The following is a 23,133-nucleotide window of genomic DNA, read 5'->3' as shown; positions in this document are numbered from 1 at the left end:
CATCATCATCATCAGTTTTCTCCTTTTGTTTCTCTCTACATGAGTCTGCATGCAGCCAAAGTCTGTTAAAAAATGACTGGTCAAAAATAAAAATAATTAGCTTAAAAGAAGAAAACGTTAGAAGTCTTCCAGCATGAATGAGTTCATCCCTTGTTTGAAGTTATTTGCGTATTAATTGATTCAGTCACTTTTGAGTTAAGTGACTGTTGAGGCTCCGGCTCTTCATCTCTCCATCAGACCTGTTGCTTCTGATTTTCAGTAAGTTTCTTGTGTCAGTTGACAAACCTCAGCCTTTTATCTCCGTTTTCCTTCCTTGAGAATGACGTCTCAACAGCCACTCTATAGGCCATTTCTGATTTCTCTTTTTTTCCTGTTTCTTTGGGACATCTCTTCCTCTTACTGTTTATCTGCTGAAATTTTCTCTTTTTTTCCGGTTTGACACTTTTTCTTTTGTTCTCCACTTGTCCAATTTCCTCAGATTTTAGGGACAAACTGCACACCATCCTTTGATATACCCAGTTTTTGATGAATCAGTCTTTTGAAAATCACCCTGTTGGTGCAAAAATCCAGTTTTATTCTTTTCAAATAGTTTTTTTGTCGATCATTGTTGCTGACGCAGTGAAAGAAATGGGATCAAATCATGTGTCTTTGTTACAGCCGGCTTGCAAAAAAAAAAAGTAAAAATAAAAAAAGCCAAACGATTTAGAAAACTATACTTAAGACCACTTTAAAGAAAGTCTGGATCCTTGAAAGCCAAACTGAAAGAAAAGAGGAGAGGCTAAAAGCCTTCCTGAATTACAGTATACAGTTTAATAACAGTACATGTGAAGGATTATTTCTTGGCATTGGGGGTGTAAATTTCATCTAATTCATGGTGTTAAAAAGAACATTGTCCAAAACACTGAGCTATTCCTTCGCATGTGGGATTATAAATGACTAAAGACCCATAATGTAATGGAATAAAAGAGGCTATGCAGAATTTTCTCAGAGGTTCCTGTAAGATGAGAACATGTCAGGAGCCAATTAAGAGACAAACATCTCACACAGTCCTTTGAGGCTTAATCTATGAAAGAACATCAAAAAAGGGAAAAATGATAACATTAAGAATACTGGTAGATGATTTTATTTTAAATTTGTCAACTTTGTGGAGAAAGAAAATGAACTGAACATAGATGAACCTTCATTTTCTTGTTTTATTTTTGTTCTGTGTATTTTAGCTGGAAGGGTTTTGTATTGTCAGGACATATTCAAATTACCATGTGAATGTAAGCTGTTTGCAGATCGGATCATTTCCTTGGAGCGTGCTCTTTTTCAGCCATCTCAATGCGAGCTAAACAAAACTGTTCCCATGTCAGGGGCAGCTGGGTGATGGGAAGACTTGTAAAAATATGGGAGCACACAAGTGTGAGCAAGTGCTAGTAGTAGGAGGATGTGTTTACTCTGGCTGAGGTGTGAAAGACACTCTGCTGATCTGTTCAGCAGGGGTATCAGGATGTCTAATGGCTGCAGTGAAATTGCAATGAAGTGTTTTCTACATCATGTAAATTTTATCTTGTATGATATTAACAAGGGCGAATGACAGTAGAATATCCTCAAAAGTTCCTTGAATGTACTGTAATTCAGCAACTCTTTTTTTTTTCCTACTTGGAGAAAAAGTTGTGTTTAAGTACTCACTGTTAGTTGTTCAGATTTTCCTAGAATGTCACACTTTTACAGCTGGATGAAATTTATTGTCCACCTCTGGCTGACCTCTTCAGTTCCAGCTATGTTTCACACCGAGGGTGCAAAATGTGTCCGCCTCAGCCCCTTCCTCACCCACTGTCATGCATACACACTCACTCACACACACACAGCATACCTAGCATTGCCACACACATTTGAGATAAATAAGACCACACTCACTAAAATCTTGCAACAAAAAAAACCTTCCACTAACACGGATGCTTACTCAGCAGTTTTGTTGGTTATTTTCATCAACTTATAATACATTTGATCAGGCTGCACCAGTTAGGGCTATGTCACAGTTGGTTTACAAAGGTCTTTCACAAACACTCAAATTTACATAATTTTTATTAATTTAATTGATAATTTGTAGCTGACCAAACTGTAATTACTGTCAGAATAAACCATTTGATGAACCACTTTGTGTATGAATCTGATGCTTCCAGCAGCCTTCTGTTTGTCCAGGGAGTCAGTCACACTCTCACCCCTTTGTTCAAATTCATTTCAGTTAAATAAAGTATTCCAAATCTGGCTTATGGTGAAGGCTTGGTGTCAAGAATTATTTGGTGTAATTGTGATCAGTCTCTTCAAAGTTCAGCATCTATTTTAGGCCTAAATCAGAATCATATCGATTTGCAGAGGTTTAAAAATCCACTAAACAGACCTGTCCTTCTCCAACTAAGGAATGAAATTAATTTAATCAAATGAAAAATGCTTTATTCATCCCAGATGGAAATGTTAATGTTGTAGGAGTTTTTTTTTTCTTTTAATTTTTTTAAAAACCTTTAAAGGAAAGTGTCCACTAGAATAGACAATTAATTAGAAACTGTTTTGTAGTACACGCATGGGTGGGGATGGTATATTGCAAATTAACCATTTCAGTGGATATTGAAAAGATATCCAATACATTACCACTCACTAAAGAGGTAATGAATATATAATTTATACATTTATATACATACATTGTAATGACCAAGTTTTCCTCTGTGATAAACAGGAAAGATAATAATACAACTTTATTTTGATAGAAGTATTTTAGTAACTATTAATAGTAATTAATAGTATTTATTATCTGATTAATTTATAATAGAACAGAAATAGTATCAAATAAATAAAAAGTAAAATAAGATTTTTTTTCAAAAGTATCACTACATGTAGATGTAAAATAAAAAAAAGTAAAAGCATGTGAAAGAAATGTGGCATTGTTTTTCAGAGCATTAAATAGAATAATTAACTAACTAAAGTTAACACTAAGTAGAGGTGTGACATTGAGAAAAAGCTAAAATTTTGTTTTTTGAAGTCAGCCACAGAGTTTCACCAACATTTGTATTTGCGACTGGCACTTCACCAAAGCTTGCTGGATAAGTAAGGGCCGGTACAACGAGAGATTTCCAACCAGGCTTCGAGCTGAAAGGAGGGTCTGTTCCCACAATCAAGGACCATGTTTCCGATCCTAAGCCACAAGCTGTACGCAAAACCAAAAGAGGTGTCTGTTTTGTTTTGATAGTGTGTGAGCAACGGTCAAACTAAAAGAATTAACCCACACTTATTTTACCTGATCGTTGCCAGCAGGTAACACATGATGACCAGAGAGTTAGCGATAAACACTGTTGATGGAAATGCTACAAAACATTAAAAACAGGCTAAAACATCTAACTGATCAGCTATGTGAAATAATAGGTGTATATGGAGTGGCTTGAAATACAGCTAACTATAGTGTAACATTGCATAAAAGTGTTAGCAAATAGCATCATTAGCTTATCTATTTCTTGGCAGCAGACATTTTCCACCTCCGTTGGCATTGTGGTACATTTGCCACATGTACCCTTATTAACAGGGGTTTCTACAAATATATAGGGCAAGCAAAGAACCACAAACAACATTATATCGGACAATAGTAAGCAGAGTATTTACCAGAAACATCCTGCTGCATTCGTTGCTGCAGGTTGCTGAGTTGTTAACTCTCGTTTTTGGGGTCTGATTTGGGCTCAAACATGTAGGGTTGTATGTTTTGTATTGACATTGTGTACTAAGTATTTATATTACTGTGGTTCTGCCATATATATATATATATATATATAGAGAGAGAGAGAGAGAGAGAGAGAGAGAGCAAAGGGACAGGTATATATATATATATATATATATATATATATTCAGAGTGTGCAGACTACGTAGGACACTCCTTAGCCTATGCAGTCTGCACGCTTAACATTCTTGAAATGGGACAGCCTACCTAGCCAACAAGAATTTCCCACAGCAAAAAAAAAAAAAAAAAAACAAACAAAAAAAAAGTTACCATTTAACAAACATGTTTTTAATGCATTTGGTTTTTTAACGTTTTTAATAAAATGTAATTAAAAAAAGTACTTAAAAAAAAAACTTTATTGAAACCTAAAACATACTTTTCTGAGCTCGGCTATGTTCCTCCTACCTCATGAAAGGCTGTTCACTGCCTGCCTCACTGTTCTCTAAATGGAGGGACATTTTGACTGGGCCACCTTCTGGTCTTCAGCTGTTGCCATAATGACTTATGGTCACAAATAACCCTAATATATATAAATCATACATAAATGCAAATGGGTATGTAAGAGAAGAAAATAAATTTTATTTAATTATATTTCAGGACATTGATAGTTTACTTTTTTGTGCTGAAGTGGTAGGTAAATGCTTCATATAATAAATAAAAACAGCTACCATGTTCCCATGCATACGTCATTACCGTGCACTACTAAATACCTGAAGGGATTCAGGATTATAAACTATTGTTAGGACTGAGGTGGTATTTGGCTACATTCACACGGCAGATCCTAAATCTAGAGTCAAATATTTGGGAATTACCATATCTAAAAATGTATTCAGAGGGAAGACATAAATATTGGCAAGGGGACTACAGAAATAAAAGATTTGCTCAGTAGATGACTGGGTAGAGATCATACCATTTTTGGCAGGGTTCTTTTACTAAAAGCTGAAGGTGTTTCTAAGGTGATTTATCCATTGACATTGTGAGTTCATTCTCTAATGGCTCTAGTTTGACATGAAACATAAATAATGGTGAACCACTTCCTATGAAATCCTCTACAGAAGGTATTTTATATGGGATTCCAATAAATAACTAAGTCAAAAACCTTGGAAAAACTATCATTGGAGAACTTCACCCCTTGATTAAATCTTTAGAACAGAGATTTAACCTCTGGCTCTAAAGAGACCTGTCTCTTGCAGGTAGATCCCTTAATACAAAGGCAAGAGATTATCTAGACTTTGCATAGACAAACTAATTTTCAATTGAATTTGGAAAAACAAATTTCATCTTATTAAACAGAATGTTTCGATGAAAAAGCCAGACAACGGTGGAATCGATAGATTAGATTTTTCATTTCTTAATACTAAATTTAAAATTAAATACATTGAAAACCTCCTTTAAAAATCCTCAATTCTGATGTTTTTTTTTTTTGTTATCATTTTTAGTGCTGTCAAGAGATAAAAAAAATTTGAGAGATTAATTAATTATGATCTGTAATTAATTAATCTAGTTAATCTCTTTTTAATCTCACCTAAAAATGCTGAGCAAAGACCTCAACTTGAGGTATTTTCATTAATTATTTTGGCAGATCAAAAGATTGATATAACAAAAAAAGTGACTTTATAAAATCATTTATTGTTTTTATTAGACTTAAACAGATGCAGTTCTAGAAATTTACATTTTGGTGTACTTAACAGTAGTCCCAAATGCTGCCTGCAACCTTTAGTTTCAACCTGTGGAGGGAATATTACTGTGTTATTTTGTCAATCTGAAAACAAAATAAAACATCAGGTCCATATGAAGTGCTGTAGTTAACACATCAAAAACATTAAGAACCCTTTCTGAGCAATACAAGTATTTAACACTGAAATTTTTTGCTTTCCTTCAGCTTCAGATAAAAATTAAAGACTCATTAATCACAGTGCTGTAAGTTAGCACATCAAAAATAACATTGTTCATCATCACAAAATAAAGTGCTGACATACCATCAAGCCATCAATTGTTGTTGGCCACAGAAGACAAAGCAGCTATGCTGACCTTGTTTTCAATTCCCCAGCCATTTCTACGACTGTTCGGCGCATTTATCAGCAAAGTGCCTGGTTTCCGTTTTCATGACGGTAAGCGCAAATGAGTTGAGGTTCCACCCACCACCAAAGTGTCCGGTCACCCCCAAATAGCTGTGGTTGCCAGCTGAGGTCCAGTGATCTCCAGTTATAGCAGGGGTGCCCAAGTTTGGTCCTCGAGATCTACCATCCTACAACTTTTAGATGCAACCCTTCTCCAACACACTTGAATCAGATGTCATCTGCATGTCATTCAGCTCTGCAGAGGCCTGGTAACAAGCCAGTCATTTGATTCAGGTGTGTTGGAAAAGGGTTGCATCTAAAAGTTGCAGGATGGTAGATGTTTGTACATCTTGATGATTTTGGTCGTCACTGTAGTCCTGCAAGGTGGCTTGTATGATGGCTCTTTGGACGCAGTTTGCAACACCTCTGTTAACCCCTCGTTTTCCACTATGTTTATCAACCTGCAGCTCATCTCTATCCACTTGGAAAGCACATTAGTCAGCTTGTCGGTCGCAGACTTGCTCATATGTGGGGTGTTCTCCTGTTTAGTTTGGTGAAAAGCTTTGCTATGGCTTACTAACTTGCTAACGTCTTCGCTGCTAACGTTAGCTGTGGCTGCACTCGCCACAGGGTGTTTTGCGTTGATGTGGTAGGCTAAACTTAAGCTGCTAAGCAAACTATATTGTTTTGAGAGAAGTTGTATCTTCACCATCCTTTGTCTAACACTTTTGAAAATATTAATTGGAACTGGTCATGGTTAATGTTGACTTATTGGTCAACAGAATAAAAAAAATAAAAATAAACAAACATAATTTGAACTGTTTTCCAGTGAAAATATTATTCAATTAAAAATATAAATGAGATTTCGATTGTTTATCTACATTTTGTAAAAGCTGTAAAAGAAGTCTGTTACATCTGTTCTGGGACTGCACATACACAAAAATCTGATATGATGAAGTTTTTATAAAGACACAAAAGTCTCTTTCAAAAGCATGTGCTATTTGGTATAGAGAAAAGTGACCTTGAACACTGATAAGTTGTACATTATTAATTTTCTTGTAATTTATGGGAAACATATCCACAGCTCCAAATTTCAGCATTATAAACCTTTTTTTAATGCATTCTTAGCATCTTCTAATATTTATATGGGGTTTTAGATGTTTCCTGCTCCAACACACAGGATTCAAATCAAATGGATCCAACAACTTCTTAAGTTTTGCACAATGACCCATAAATTGTATCAGATGTGTTAAGAAAACATCTAAAACTTGCATGCACTACTGTGGCCCTCAAGGACCAACATTGCACACCCCTGGCCTATCGCCTAGAGTTTGCCATCATCGGGGTTCCTGTCCATGTCAACTTTGTGCCGTCAGGATGTCCAGGTAGACAGTTGTAAAGAACCTGTCAAAGACTAGGTGGGGCTCCTTGGGAAACAGACTCGGCCAAATGATGAACACCCTTCAATGTCCAATCCTTCTGTGACTCTGAAAGTGGTCTTGCCTTGGTGGTCCACTAAGTCTAAGCCTAAACCAGTAGGTGTGGCCAAAACCAACACCTTCAACCCAGTTGGGTATGGTTGTAAGACTACAGAACAAAATAGTAGTAATAAATAACTACTAATAAGGACATTTCATAAACACTCAAATATTTTTGGGAAAAAACTAATTACACAAATGGTTTAACGTGTCCTTAAGAGATTCATATAACGTATAAAAACAACATTTCCTGACAAAATTTGCTTATTAAAAATTATTTTGCACTTAATTTCCCTCTTCCCATAAAATGTTCATGGATGCCATTTTCCTTGGTGAGAAAGTTCCCAAAGCTCCACCCCTACAAGTATCATTTAAAATACCTGATGTCTATCAGATATGGTGAATTAGGTTACCCCTCTCACTGGACTCTTTTAACATAATATGACCCTCACATAGCCAGGATTACATAGGTCACCATCTGTGCTAGCCATCAGTGACTTCACTGTACCTGCATCAAAATGAACTCAGACTTAAATATAAGTGTTTTCAAGACTTCATTTGTTGCACATGCAGAGAAATGTACACTGTTGACCCCTGTGGTCACAGATTTTGGTGTAACACCAGGACTGCTATTAAGGTTTCTTTGATTCATTTTATTCCTGTGATGCTAATGTGTTTGAATCTGCTTCAGTGACAGACATTAGCATGAAGCTTGAAGAGAATGGAATACTTTGTGTGAACTGGAATGTTCTTTATTTTGTAGTTTTCATGGGGTCAACTGAAGAGAGACCAGAGAGTAAATAAAACTTGCGTGGAAATTATTTCTATGGACCTGTGCAGCTATACTCATACAAATTGAACACACACATCACACAATAAAAAATACAATAAAAAACAATAATTATAATAATGATGAAAAACAGATTTAAAAAATGAATGATTACTTCAAATCTTTTTTTTTTTTTAATCAAAGCTTTAATGTTGGAAGCAACAGAGAGACAGAATTTATAACAGTTTAAGATTTTTGAGAGACCCTAAAATAAAAACATCACTGAATTCATTTACAGATTATATTAAGTGATGAAAAATAAATATAAGTTAATGCAACACACTGCAATAAAATGATCAATATAAGCGTCACCCAAAAAGATTTCTCCAGTCTGTGTACAAGTGAAGCACAAAGGTTTTGGGGGAGTTTACCCTTTGCGTTTTTAACTTTTGTTAAACGCAACAAAATGTAGTGTACAAGGACTGCATGTAACAAGTTACTGGGACAAAAAACTCATTGCAGTTCACAGGGACAGAATTAAAAGTACACAAGTCATTAGAGGTTTATAAATATTTCATGGCAGGATGGGTATCAGACCTTCAGCTGTGGAAACTGTCCTAAACAAAGTATTTCCTCTTCATGTCAAAGTCAGCAACAAAACAGCAGACTCACAAAACGTTAACGCAGTGTACAAATTAGGGATGTCCCGACGATATATTTAGGAGGTAACATTACAATTACCGTCAGAAAACATTCCTATTTTCAGACTGTTTCGTTTGGTGAGACCACGAAGGAAAATACATGTCCAAGTTTTCATTAACACTAAAAAAAAACTGTCATCTATGGGGGTATTTCCCCATCTTTAATCAAGAGTGTAACTGTTTGATTTGAGAGCAAGATTTCTTGTTTTGTTGCTCAAAAATTATATTTGTCTCTCTCAAAACTCCCCCTCTCTCTGCTCTCACACTCAAAAAGACCTTTTTTTTGCTTTCAAATATATTGTTTTTCTTTTCAAAACTCTGCTTCCCTTTTAAAGTTTAGTGTTGCAGGTTCAAATCTTCTGGTTGGTCTCTTTCCCTCACACTCAGATTCATTCTCTGCTGTCTCAAAACTTGTTTTCTTGGATATTTTTTGCTCTTAAAACTTATTTTCTTGAATATTTTTTGTTCTTTCTTGGGTTGCTGAATGAGCTGTCTGTCAAACGTCCTCCAGCCAATAGAATACTAGATGAATGCTGACCAAGCAAATTGTCACCGCCTTCCTCAGGGTGTTCTCTTTTTACTGGCACATATGAATCAAACTTACTGGGTTTAATGGGTTTCTGTACTTAGAGCAGAACTTTAGAGATGTGAAAACAGTGCAGCTTACCACAGCTTTTATCATCATCATCATCCACTGCAGCTGATGAAGGTCCTGCTGTAGCAAACGTAAATAATCTTTGGACATTTGGCAGCGTCCTCGCCATTTTCTCTCCTCAGTTCTGACAAGCTGCATCCACTGGCATTGAGCCAGAAGGGGTTTCAAGTATCTGACTGATTCAGCTTGGTGTCAGTTAAGATTAGAACCAGTGAACCACAGAGCAACGTGGGCCGGTAAAAGAGGGTATTGTTAAGAATTTTGAGTAGGTTTGCTGACTGTTAGTTAGGCTGCCAATCTACCTAGTTTAATGGACCAGTCAGACCAATAAATAAACTATGTCAGCCCACCAGGAGCATGTCTGGTATCCCCAATGGCCAGTCCGTCCCTGCTACAGGTTCAATTTGTGTGTCATCTATCAAAGTCCACTTCAAGGTTCATGAAGAGGGACAAAAAAATCCCTTTCAAAATCTTCCAATCCATCCATTTTCTGTACCAACTATTCCAGTTCATGGTTGCAGGGGTTTAAAAAGGGTCCAACATGAGACTGGAGTTAAAATATTCAAGCTTTCCAAACATGTGGTGCACTATAGAGAGTTGGCCATTTTTTGTTCAAAATTTCAATAGAAACTTTTCATTCATTAAATGTTTGCAAACATGTGGTACACCTGAGTTAATGTGCAGAAACTGTACACTACATATGTCAAAACAGACCTTCATGCGTTGCACCCTGGAACTGGGAACAAATGGAGCATGCTGCTGCTAACTGTTTTTAGCTAGGGCTAACATTTGCAGCTAATCATAGATGAGGGCAACACATTTAGATACTTTGCCTTTCTGGAAAGTGCCCTCTCAATTTGATTGTAGTTTCAAATTTTAAGGTGTTTACAGATGTGGGTGTTAACTAAGCCTACAGCTTTGTACCTTACAGTCATTTAGTAGATGCTTTTATCCAGAGCGACTTAGAGTGAGGCAGTACTGTTAAGGGTCTTGTCTAAGCACCTGACTAGAAGGTGTTAATATTCATCCTCTGGGGAATCAAACTCTACCTTCTCATTTATACAGAGATCTCACATTGACTCTATAGACTTTTAATGATAAAACAAGGTTATTAAGCTACCATCCAAATTTTCAGATGCTGATGTTATTACATTTTTTACATTAAAATCAAGTTTCCATTCATATTCTCACAATATCTAGACAGAAATCATTTTATTCCATGTAGAGGGAGCAGATTTGAGGTCATGACAAGGTTGATGGACAGAAGAGACCCAGACAGGTGGCAAGCAGCCCAGTCTCTGAGCCTGCTGTGGGTGGCCGTCCGCCCAGAGGTGCCAAACTCCCAACCAGGCTCCCACAACCTCACCTCAGTCAGGGTGGCTGGCAGGGTCGAGCTACGGGTTCAGCCCTGGTTCACGCTGCCCTCAGCCTGACACGGTGAACATGTTTGAACATTTAGTGTCCTTTACTTTCCATCCAGGCACATACTTGAACTTAACATAACTTAAGATCTGTTAGAGCTCCTCGTGTTTGTAATCATTTTGCTCCCATGAAGCAGTTTCAGCTTCAGTTTTCAGGGAGGAAAAACTAAAGTAAGCTTTGCAGATATCTTCTATCTTTATATTTGGCTATAATAAAGTCCAAAAACATACTGACATGAATGACAATTTCTCAGGAAAAAAGGGTTACAGGAAATCAGACTGAATGAGGAAAAATCACTGGACTTTGTACACTAAGCAAAATCTTCCTGTGTAACTGAGTTGCATTTTAGACTTTTTTTCTGGAGAGAGCTGAACTTCCTTCCTCAGAGGTGTTCTAGTTCAAACTTACAAAGATATAAGTTCAAAGCTTCCCAATGTATCTTAAAACACTGCTCTGATGCAGCTAAGAAAATGAAAATTTACATTAGTAAGTCAGGATGAAAATGTTTGCTTCTTCTACAAAGAATCTGTTCGATCCCAGCTCATTTCCATTAGAAGCTGGGAGAGGTGGGGGACAGAAAAGGATTACCAGTCCAGCAGTCCTGGTTCTCACAGCCGAGGTGTGAAGCGACACCTTCAGGCTGATCAGTTCTCATCAGTGTGAAACCATCACGCCTCTGCTCTAAATAGATAACATTAGGCTTAATTTAGCTTCATTTAACCTCATTATATTTACATTTTTAGCCATTTCAGACGTCAGTTTTCTTCCCACAAGCACATCAAACAGCCGGTTGCAGCTTCACATCCATGATCGAGATAAAGAAGGAGCATGATCAGCTCATGTCTGACTTCCTCTGACTATAAAATGATCCTGCTGGTGAGAAATGGGGGATGTAAAGTGGAGAAGATCAAGAGAATATTAGGAGGTGCTGTCAGGTTCAAGGTTGGAGTGAAATGAGTAGTAGGGGCACGAAAAGGTAGTTTCAGCCTACAATAAATGTGATATATGTTGCAAATCCCAGCTAGTGAGCAATATGTGCCTGAGACCGCTTGGTAAAGCAGCCTGTTTAGTGTTCAGTAGCAGTTACTTATATTCAGTTTGGTTGTGTTACCAGTCAGAACCAGACTTATTTTTTAACATTTTTTACTCCTTAATTTTACAGCTAACTTGTCAACCTGGGTAAGATTGATTCTTATGTATTATCTCTGCAGATTAAAACAAGGTTGATACAAAATTAATGGATTAATCCACGTTTAAATGAATCCATCTATAATAGAATGTGTGGGTGGTGGTTAATCTAAACTCTGGGATACACTGTTGTGTTTACATAATTTCTTCTTTACGCCTTTCTTTTTTTATTTTGCTGACTTTTGTGTCCATATGTTGAAAAGAGATGGAAAAGAAATCAGATCATTCAAAACAAATTTTAAACATGTGCATAATGCATCTGGCTTCCTCCTGGGACAAAACCCCCCAAAAGCGAAAATGTTTATTGCTTTCAGCAGGAGTCAAAATTCACACTTCCACTCCTGAAGCTGGATTTTCCCAGACTGAGAGCAGAGGGAGAGGGTCCGAGTTAGGGTCCCACTGTGTGTGTGCTCAGGGGCAGTGGCCTCTGCTTTTAGACAGTGTTTTGTCAGAATCTGTGGAGGTGTCACTTCACACCTCTGCGGCCTAGCTCAGTCTTATAAACCAGTGGAAGAGAGCTGAGCAGCACTCACTGCTTCCCAGTTTTGCTATTCAGACCACAGAGTTCCTCCACACAACATGGATACCTCCTCGGTCCCTCTTCTTGACTACAGCCTGCAGTACCAGTGGTGCTCCGACTCAGACCTTTCCTGCATCTCCTCTCCAGAAACACTCTCTCCGGTCCACTCCATGGACTCCAGCCTCTCCCCTTCCTACCAGCAACCTCCACAGTCCACTCCCACAACAGCTGAGAGTGGATATTCCCAAAGTCTAAAATCTTCACCTTATTCCCTGTCTGGACGTGGCCGGAAGACGAGCCGAGCCACACGGATCCGCAGCAAACAGAGGGAGAGCGCCAGCGAGAAGGAGAAGCTGAGGATGAGGGACCTGACCAAGGCCCTGCACCACCTCAGGTCCTACCTCCCGCCCTCAGTGGCTCCTGCCGGACAGACTCTGACCAAGATAGAGACTCTCCGCCTCACCATCCGCTACATCTCCTACCTGTCAGCCCAGCTGGGCCTCAGCGAGGAGGCTCTGTTTCAGAGGAGGGAACAAGGAGACACCTCAGCCAGTGACCCTTCCTCTCCTGATCTCATCAGCTACTTCCAGAACGCTTCCACTGGAGGACAGTTGGACAGCCAGAATCTGAACCAGAGCTTGTACCCAAGCCAATGTTACAGCCAGAGAACACTGCTGCATTCTGGGGACTGTAGTTATGAAGTGGATCAGTCCAGCAGGCAGTACAGTGAAGGCCCTCAAGGAGACATCAACACAGATGCAGTTCTGCAGTCACCTCCAGTGTCGCAGCCCTCCTGTCAGGTTGGTGATCATCCACTCATGCACATGACTTATGTTTGTTTAAACCTCATATTGAACCCTGTCTTTTCTTTTTTTTACACAACACAAATACATATCCTGACTTTTTCTTTTTTTTAACACAGATGTGCGGCAAAGACTTTTGCATCCCACTGGTTCAGAGAGAGTACTGGGGATAAACACTCCATCACTGAAGGATCATCATCCAGAAACACAAACTACTTCACTGTTTCTACTACTTCACTGTGGATCAGTTTATTTATTTGGAATATATATTATTCTACCTTTTATTTATTTTCTACTGAGACTCTTCCTTGTAAATGTGAATATGTTCAACAGCTATTTTTATATTTTCCTATTCCACTATTTATAATAAATCATCAAAATGCATAATCACTGGTCCTCATTCATACAACTAGCAACCATAATGTTGCTGTTCAAAATACCCAAACGGACATATCGTGGTCTTTTGTAAATTAATTATTATGACTTTGACATTATTATTATTATTATTATTATTTTAACAAAGTACTGGATTCTTGTGGGTATAGTCAGTAATGATAGTTTATAGCAGGCGCCCTCTGCTGGTCACAGTGGGTCAGTGTATTTCCTCTGCCTCATGTTTCATCTTTCAATGAGATAAAAGAATTTGTCCAATCTGTTCTAAAACAAACGTTAGGAGCATAGAAACTGTTGTTTGCCTCAACCATTCCTTTAATTTAAGATGATCATTTAAAGCTCCTATATTATCAAAATCCAAAACTTACTATAGTGCTTTAACTTACGTGTCTGAGGGGCCCATCCTCAGTGACAGACTCATTTCTGATAAACTCTTTAAATATGTAACCTATATCTAACTGGAAATTGTATGAAAACAACATGACAAAAACAATATGATCTCATTTAAATTTGATGCCCCAAACATGCCATGTTGTAACAACTCTTCAACTATTGATTGAGATGCTACTTAATTTTTGGATAATCATATAAACTGTGTCTTCTAGTGAGACCTGGTTTTGGATTCGAATCTTCAAATATTTTAAGCGTATTATGCATGCATTGTCTCACATTTATCAACGCTCTATCAGTGACGAGCTTTCTTCCAAAGTTTGTCAGGTTCTTCACAACTCAAATCCATGGCCCAAACTTCTATAATAAGTCTTAGGGGGGCAAAAGGTCATCAAACAGAAGCGTGGGTGGTAGAAGATAGATAGATAGATAGATAGATAGATAGATAGATAGATAGATAGATAGATAGATAGATAGATAGATAGATAGATAGATAGATAGATAGATAGACAGATAGATAGATAGATAGATAGATAGATAGATAGATAGATAGATAGATAGATAGATAGATAGATAGATAGATAGATAGATAGATAGATAGATAGATAAGCAGATGAATAAAGAAGCAGATAAAATGAGAAGCCAAAACATTGGGTGAAAAAATGACTTACAAGTGACTTACACATTCATATTTTGCTTTATTTATTTATTTTTTGTGATGTGAGTATCACTTCACAATACAATGTGAATTGTGACTTTGGTAGGTAGCACCTGGTGCTTAGTGATGCTCAATGAACGAATATGAGAATGATCTGATGCCCTCCTCCTTGCAGACCATGAGTTATGCATTCACTCGGCCAGGTTTGTGCTGTACGGTTTTGACAAACTGGGGCTTTTATGGAGATTCAGATATTGGAGCAGAAAAAGAGAAAATTACAACAGCAAGTGTTAACTTTCTAACAGTAGCAGCTTATATATATATATATATATATATATATATATATATATATATTGCTTTTATGATGGGTCCTTTGATTTTTAAATTGCTCTCTCTTTGATGTTTTTTTCTTTTACTCAATTATCAGAGCCGACTCACTACAAGTTCATCCAATCAAATGTTCCATCTTTTAATGAATTCATGTTACTCAAGCTGAGCATTGGGTTATATTTTGAATATTTTTTCGGGTATTCATGAGGCTTATCACCAGTTTTGTTGGAAACAGAGTCGTCATCTTTCTCTAGTCTGACGCAGACATAAAGCCTGAGATTTGCAGGCCAGAGATCAGCCTCTGCAACAGGTTATTGGCTTATTTTAGAGTTTCCTTGTAAATGGAGCACTGCAAACACAGAGACAACCTTGGCACCGCTAAGTCTAGACTGCAATCCCCTCCTGCTCTTTCCTCCCTTTCTCTCACCTGCTGCCCTCATTACTAACCAAATCCAACTGAGAGGACTTTAATATTCATCGAGGAGTGTGGCTTTGCATATCAGGTTGGAGAATTAGACCCGAGTGTTTAGTTTGCCACATACATGTGGTTCATTTGATATGCAAACAGCAAGCCAACACAAAACCTATTATACTCACTTAAGTCTTTCATCACAGTAAAGCTAATAAACTCTCTGGGCTAAAATGGTTTGGGATGAAAGGGTTAGCGCTGCAGTGCTGATTATTCACTCATTACATTAGAGTAAACACCATCAGAGCTAATGCGGATTACGAGAGGGAGCGCCTCCACCTGAGGGGGAGGAAGAAAGTTACTGGAATCTGAGTTAGTTTTGAATGAAAATGAGCAGTGAAACTCCTCCTTTATCAGATGAAATTCATTATTTTTCGAGTGCTGGAATTGAATAAGAAACACAACTATTACAGAGCAACAAGTGTAGGTTTAATGTACCATAGAGTTGTGTGAAAGAAACTACACCATGAATCAGTTCTAAGGTTTTACATTTCAGGACATTCAGAATTATTTTCTGTATGATGTGTCTTCCACATCCTGGTGGAGGAGTTTTCAGATTTGTAATATTTTATTTTAACCTTTTAATACTGTTTAATCCAATGTCCTTTCTTTTTCCTTTTTCTTTTGTTTATAATGTTAAATTATGCTTCTTGTATTCTGTAAAGCACTTTGAATAACTCTGTCAATAAATTTATGGATTTTATGCTTGAAACAATGGCGGCAAGCTGTCCAGGTCCTGTGTGGCCCAAATCATCAGTCATCCACCTCCATGTGTGAGAGTTGGCCTGAGGTGTTTAAGCTGATAAGCAGTGCGTTATAGCCAAACATCATCATCATTATCAGTTCATTTATTGAGTGCTTTAACACCAGCCATGGCTGAAACAAACTGCTCTACGTCTGAGATGGATAAAAAAAAAAACATTAAAACACATCTTCACTTTGGTCTAATCTGTTTTGTTTATTCAGATGCAAAAAAAAAAAAAAAAATGAAAAAAAAAGAACTAAAATTTCTCCTAGCATCTCAGCCATTTTTTTTTTCTTTTGTAGTTTTTCAGAGCTTTGCAGTCTAACCTTGGGCTAAACTTGCTGGAACAGCCACTGCCTGGAAGATCGAAAGCTGTCTTTAATGTTTTCCACTTGAGAATAGTCTTTCTCACCGTAGAATGATGGACTCCAAATAGTTTGAAAATAATCTTCCTGCCCAGATTGATGGGCAGCAACAGTTTCCTTTCTAAAATCATTGATGGTGACGCAGTGATTCTGTGTTGCTGTTCTTATTGTGAAGTCATCAAGGGGCACAGTATCGACCCTAAGACAAATTTCCCTATGGGGACAATAAAGTAAATCATATCATATCTTATCAACTTTCTTCCTTGACTTGATTGATTCTCCAGACCAGCAAAGTGACAAAACCCTTTTACAGAGATGCTCACACCAGCTGATGATCAGATAATCAGATGCATTTGATCAGCAGCATCCAGCAGAGTTATATGTTTTACACTGCCTCTGTATTTTTAGTTTTAGTTCAGTAAATTATGACACTACCTCATATGTCACATATTGTTTATCTGAGGTTGTAGTTATCTAATTGGAATCAAATCAAGCAATCAAACTTTATTTATGTAACACTTTTCATTAAAAGTTATTCAAAATGTTTAAAACAAAGCCAACAGGTGCCAACATAAATATGAATAAACAAAAACAGGTTAAAAGCAGAAATAAGAGAATATCATGGTACATAAAAACTAGAAGCAGCTTCTCCATGTAGGCAATGCCTATACTAGAGACAAATTAAAATAGAAATAAAAGGCAAACACTAAAAAGCCGTAAGGATTAGATGATGTTTAAGCTTAGATTTGAAAACAATTTCATTTATTTCTTACTGAACTGTACGCAAGCTTGCTGTCACCGGCTTTAATGCCTCTAGAGGAATCCCATCGTCGCTTTGGATGTTTTGCTTAATTAAATTCCCTGTTTTTCTTGCATTAGTGTCGTGTTGGAAGGCTGTGCACCTCCAGTTCACACCTCCTGCTTAGAGGTTTCACGTCTGCTGAGAGGCAGGAGACAAATGTGACGCGGTGGTTTGTGGGAACGCTGCTCAGGACTCGGCTCCACAGTACAGGTGAAAAGCAAACTGCTCATCACTGAAATGGTCTGATTATGGGACTAATACATGTTTTACTTATTAATTTAATAGCTGCAGCATAAGATTTGTGAGATATTCTGAAAAAAAGATGATTTTTTTGCATTGATGACTAGAAGTGGAGACAAGTCACTGAGAAGCATAAAATAGCCCTCCAGACTGTTGATATTAAACATATTTTATTTATAATTTGTATTGATGTCATATTTTGTATCGTATTTTGTATCTGGTAAAAAGCATAGTAGTGAGGCACATTTTTTATTCAGTAACCCAAACTCTCTGTTGTCAAAACAGTCCAAAGTGCAAACTCCTCACACCTCCCAGCTGGCCAGGCACACTTCTGTCAGCATGGCCTTGTAAAGGGATCAGAGCAGCACACAAAGACCAGAACATTCATGAAATATACAATCACATAATCTCCCATATCTCACTAAGTGGCATGTATTTATGGAGAATGAGGAAGCACAGGACCTATTCTTTCATTAATCCAGCCATTCAGTCAACACACAGAGTTGGATGAGTCATTTTCTCCGGTATTAGGAGAAACTGTTGACAATGGACAATTTAGCTGTTTGCAATTTTAAACAGCAGTGTTCTGGGTTTCTATAAATAATCTGAGGCTCAGAGCCAGAAGCTGTGGTCCTGGTTCAGGTCTTGTCATGGCAGGGTCACATTCTCAGGCTGCAGGAACCTACAGTGTGAATCTGTATAGTTTAAAAACCCCGTGTGAGGTGCCAGGTCACACCTTATCCTGGAGCATGCCAGTTTCCCATGGGACCCCCTGGCCCAGGTGTCGCCCACACTTCCAGAGCTTCTCAGGAGCGGAGGTGACTACCAGAGGTGCAAATTCACACCTCCCACCCCATATATAGAGCAGCCTCTCAGTCCCCTATGCTTCACCCGACCACCACTCTCAGAAGAGCCTCTGACACTGAACAACTTCAGCAGCAGCCATGGAGATGTCCTACTCTTCTCCTCTCCAGCTCCCCAACACTTTTCTGTTTGATTATGAGTCTGTGCTGGACAAACCTCTGGGTCATGAGCCAGCCTCAGACCCTGGTTACGTCAGCGCTGGTAGCAGCTTGTCTCCCACCTCCTCTGTGGATTCCTCCTGCTTCTCCCCTGCCTCCGTCCAGGGAAATGTGGGAAATGATCAGGATGTTTTGGACAGCTTTCTCTTCAGCAGCCCTGTGGAGCCTCAAACTCTACTCTGTTCCTCCTCTGTGACTTCCTCTTCCACAAAAAAATCCAGGTCCAGGTATCCGGGTAAGAAGCGGCAAACTGCCAGTGAGAGAGAAAAGCTGAGGATGAGGGATCTGACCAAAGCTCTGCATCAGCTCCGGACATACCTCCCACCCTCTGTGGCACCAGCAGGACAGACGTTAACCAAGATTGAGACACTGCGCCTCACCATTCGTTACATCTCCTACCTGTCAGCTCAGCTGGGCCTCAACGAGGAGGTGCTGGAACAATGGAGATCCTCAGGTATTGAAGAGGGGGTCCAAACCCTCAGTCAGCTCCCAGGTCAGCCAGCCGCCAGCTGCACTCCACAGGAATCAAGCTGTGATGCTGTGAGCAAGGAGGTGCTGTCGTCTCTGCAGCATTCATATCAGGTATGTTCATGTTGTCCCTTTAAATCATGGAAAGATATCTCTATTCCTTATTATAGATTGTTTCTCAGTAATTAAATTAATTTGTTTTCTGTTTTCTGTCAGGTTTCAAGCTTTTGTCTCAACAGTGAGCAGCACTGGATGCACCAGCAACAACCCCAAACTTTTACCTTCTCTGGACAATGTTGAAAGATGTGATGATCATGATTCAATTTCATTGCAACAATGACTTCTTAACCAACTCGTGGGCGATATTTATCATCGTTGTTGTTTTGAACAAAATATTTATTATTCTATTATTGTTCTTGTACATAGAGTTTTGTATTTATTAAGCTTTTACATTGTGAATAGAATAAACATTATTTATCCTAAAATTATTTGTTGATGGTTTTACTTTCATTGCCCCCAAATTTGACCATTTGCACAAAAGAAAGTGTGCTTGCTCTCACGTGTTTGGCCTGTGCTTCCTTATGCAAACAGCTGTCAGCAGGACAATGAGGTGCTAAATAGGGAGCACATCCCCTCTAAAGTCTTCAAGGAAGTACCCCCACTGAGATGTGACAGCTGAACCAGGACCAGTCAATTGGCACTTTTTCTGTCCAGCGTAAACATGACTGATGGATTAGACTGCTTACTGCAAAACTATCCCAGGAAAGAGTCTCATAATGCAACAGCAAACAGAATACATTTGAATACAGTAGATTGGTATTTTTACAATTGGTTTGTTTAGGTTTTAACCAGAACTGTACTGAGTTCTCAGCTTTGTTACTTCTCTGGTATTTATGGATCAAATACCAATAATAATAATAATAATAATAATAATAATAATAATAATAATAATAATAATAATAATAATAATAATATACACATTAACAAAGTGCTGTAATTTCTTAAGGAACATTGTTAATATACTTGTTTTGTGATTTTACTGAGTTTAACGCTTTATTTGCACATCATGGGTACACAGCATTTTTCCTCAGTAACATACTACACTTATAAGTTGTCGGTAAGTTGGGTTTTCTTTGTAAATCATCATAGCAGACCATCATAGCAAGCAAAATGATAATCTGGTTGCTGTATCGTGCTGGACAAATTTGCTCTACCAAGGGGAGGCCTATGGGTAAGGCTCCTCTTGATAATCTGATTAATTAATTTATTTATTTAGTTTGAATCATGGAATCTATGTAATCTTGATGGACCTGACCGGAGGGGACAGAAAAAGATGGAAAATAGCAAAAAGAGCAAAAGGGAAAGAAGAAAGGAGACAAAAAGATCACAGACAGAAGGAAACGACCCTTCAATCCACACCATCACCAGACAACAAACTCTTACACCTGTACATGAACACACCAGAAAATTTCCTACAACTTTTACAAAAGCAGAAACACACACACACACAAAAAAAAACAGAGCTGTTAGTCATGAAGAGTTTTTAAATAATAACCAAATCAAAAAGACATATCATGAAAATAACGACCAGATACTAACTCACAGGAAAAATAAAAAAAAGAATTATCTCTTAGTATAAAAACCCACTGGACAACTCAGTGACTGTGTCAGCATGCAGAGCATGAGAAACAAGGAGTGATCAGTGATGAAAAGTGGTGAGTGAGATCATGCAAATGCGACCACGCCTCCACGGAGGCCAGAGGCAGACCAGGGCCTGGCCGGGGCCCTCAGCAGCAGACCCGGAGCACCAACCCAAGCCACCCCACCACGAAGACGACTCCAGCCCCACCCGAAGGGCGGCAGAGGAGAGCCCCAGCAAGAGCCCCCCACAGTCCCAGGGCACAGGTCCCAGTGGGCCAAGATCAGGGGCAAATTGGGGCTGGAGCTACAGAATCAGAAATACTTTATTAAAAGATCATTTATGAATCCTGAATATTAAAGAGCAGCAAAGTTTTAAAACTCCTGCTTTTCATGTAGTCGCTCACACTTGTCAAACAGCAAATCAAATACATTTTATAAGCAGCACAGTGATAAAACTAGAAGCACTCAAAGAGCACAGCCAAACCATTGTCACTTTCTTTGGGCAATGTAGGCATTAGTGTTTGAGTTGGAAGCTCTAATGGCAAAATTATCCCCATCTCCCCATGGACAGGCGCAAACCTACATTACAGCCCAGTGGTCATGTGACCATGAATTGCTTGACGGTGAAACCAAACCGTGCATTGTACCAGCATCCGGGTTGAAGTGTGAAATGTCTCATAGTTTAAAGTTTTCTCAGTGGTTTTTGAGAGAAAATTATCCATAATGTTAAACAGTTATATTGATCTAGTGTTAAGGCTTGAAAAAGATATGAAGCCTAGCTGGTGGCAGTAGGACTGAATGAATGCCCTTATGTCTATCCGCCGTCACATTGTGAAGGAGCTTCTAACAAGAAACTTCACAAAAACCACCAACAGGCATTTGTTATTATTGGCCTCGCCAAGGTGGAGGTTATGTTTTCAGCAGCATCTCTCTGTCTTCTAACAACATAACTCAAAAAGTTATAGACAAATTTCGATTAAATTTTAAAGAGATGTCAGAAAATTGAATAAGAAACAAATTATTAGCTCCATTTCGGAGGTGATTCGGATCACCATCTCACAGCGCCAGCAAAAGCTCTGTAATATTTATTAATATCCACTGATGCTTCAAAGATTTTACCTGGGTCCTGGGTGAAAAGCCTCCATAGAAAGTCCTAAGGGAATTTGTGTTCTCATATGTCACTGCTCAGGTACATTTCAGGACTCCAGTGTATGTATGAAGGTTGCCAATGTTTACTTGTTTTCATCTAAACTTCACAAAGTCACACAGGTTAAATGGCCCGTCAGTCAGGGAGAAATGAAGTTGAAAATTTTATCAGGTGCAGGTAAAAATTTGTTTAAGAGAAACTGCAAATTACTGCATTTTTAAGACTCTTGTTCTCAAAAATCAAATCTGCTAACCTGTTTTGAATTACACGTAACAGATGTGTAATCACATGACTATTACATGTTCTAAGTTTTTATAAGGAAGTTGGAAAAAGAGAAAAATGGTGTTACTTTACAGACTAACACACAAGAGAGCCAAGTTTGAGTCCATCCTACCTGTACTATGAGATCTTTCCAGACAGTAAAAGACGATCTTATCTTGACTCTTGTTCTGTCTCTTTCTCTCTTTATTTTTCTTTCTTCTTCTGATAAAGTCAGCTTGTGTTTCTTTGTTGAATCAGTCATGGTGTGCGTTCAAAACGGCTTGTGTATTTATATCCGTTTGCTGGCATGTGAAGCGACATTTGGTTGCAACGCCAGGCAACATCCCGGATGAAAGTTGTTTAGTGTAGTTTCTTGGCCTCAGGATGCTGCTGGGCAGCAACATCTCTAGAAAGATGTCACTGTGGCATCAAACGAGTCCTAAACGTGGACTTTAAGGTCGGAAAGTTACATAATGCATCTTTAATATAAATATTGTTGAGTTTGGTGACAAAAATCCTTTCAATAATAAACACAGGCCCAGAAATGTTAATACATCTTGTAATATTATTCTAAACTACCTAACCAGGAGGAATCTTAAAAACTCAGAGAAAATTAACTCCTCCATGTTTGTCACTGAAAATGAACCAAAGTTAAGATTACTAACGGAATCTTTTTTATTTTTGTCTTTTAGTCAGTAGATTTTATATGGAGCACTTTTGATTCCAGTTGAACCTGTAATCATGATAAAAATGCATCAAGTAAAAATTACAGCTTATCCGATCAGCCTCGATCAGAAACAATTCTCTATCCGATCAAGAGGGGTGGTTTAAACCTTTTCATGACTGAATCAGTGGGAA

General features: G+C 38.2%; 1 protein-coding gene across 1 annotated transcript; it reads left to right on the top strand.

Annotated features, from left to right (window-relative positions):
* The first annotated feature begins 18,680 nt into the window (after positions 1 to 18,680).
* On the top strand, positions 18,681 to 19,526 carry mespaa (mesoderm posterior aa). The gene is made up of 2 exons (XM_042003465.1): positions 18,681 to 19,340; positions 19,443 to 19,526. Exons 1-2 carry the CDS (start codon positions 18,681 to 18,683, stop codon positions 19,524 to 19,526), a joined length of 744 nt encoding a protein of 247 aa, XP_041859399.1.
* The last annotated feature ends 3,607 nt before the right edge of the window (positions 19,527 to 23,133 follow it).

Source organism: Melanotaenia boesemani, chromosome 1 (assembly GCF_017639745.1).
Source record: "Melanotaenia boesemani isolate fMelBoe1 chromosome 1, fMelBoe1.pri, whole genome shotgun sequence".
NCBI classification, from domain to species: Eukaryota; Metazoa; Chordata; class Actinopteri; order Atheriniformes; family Melanotaeniidae; genus Melanotaenia; species Melanotaenia boesemani.
The sequence above is the reverse complement of the archived record's forward strand: the minus strand, read 5'-3'. Positions and strand labels throughout refer to the sequence as shown.

What these genes read in the sequence shown, in the direction of transcription:
- mespaa (XM_042003465.1), top strand. Translation starts at nt 18,681, where the DNA reads ATGGAGATGTCCTACTCTTCTCCTCTCCAGCTCCCCAACACTTTTCTG. An exon ending in CTCTGCAGCATTCATATCAG is followed by an intron (nt 19,341 to 19,442) that starts GTATGTTCATGT and finishes GTTTTCTGTCAG; the next exon opens with GTTTCAAGCTTTTGTCTCAA.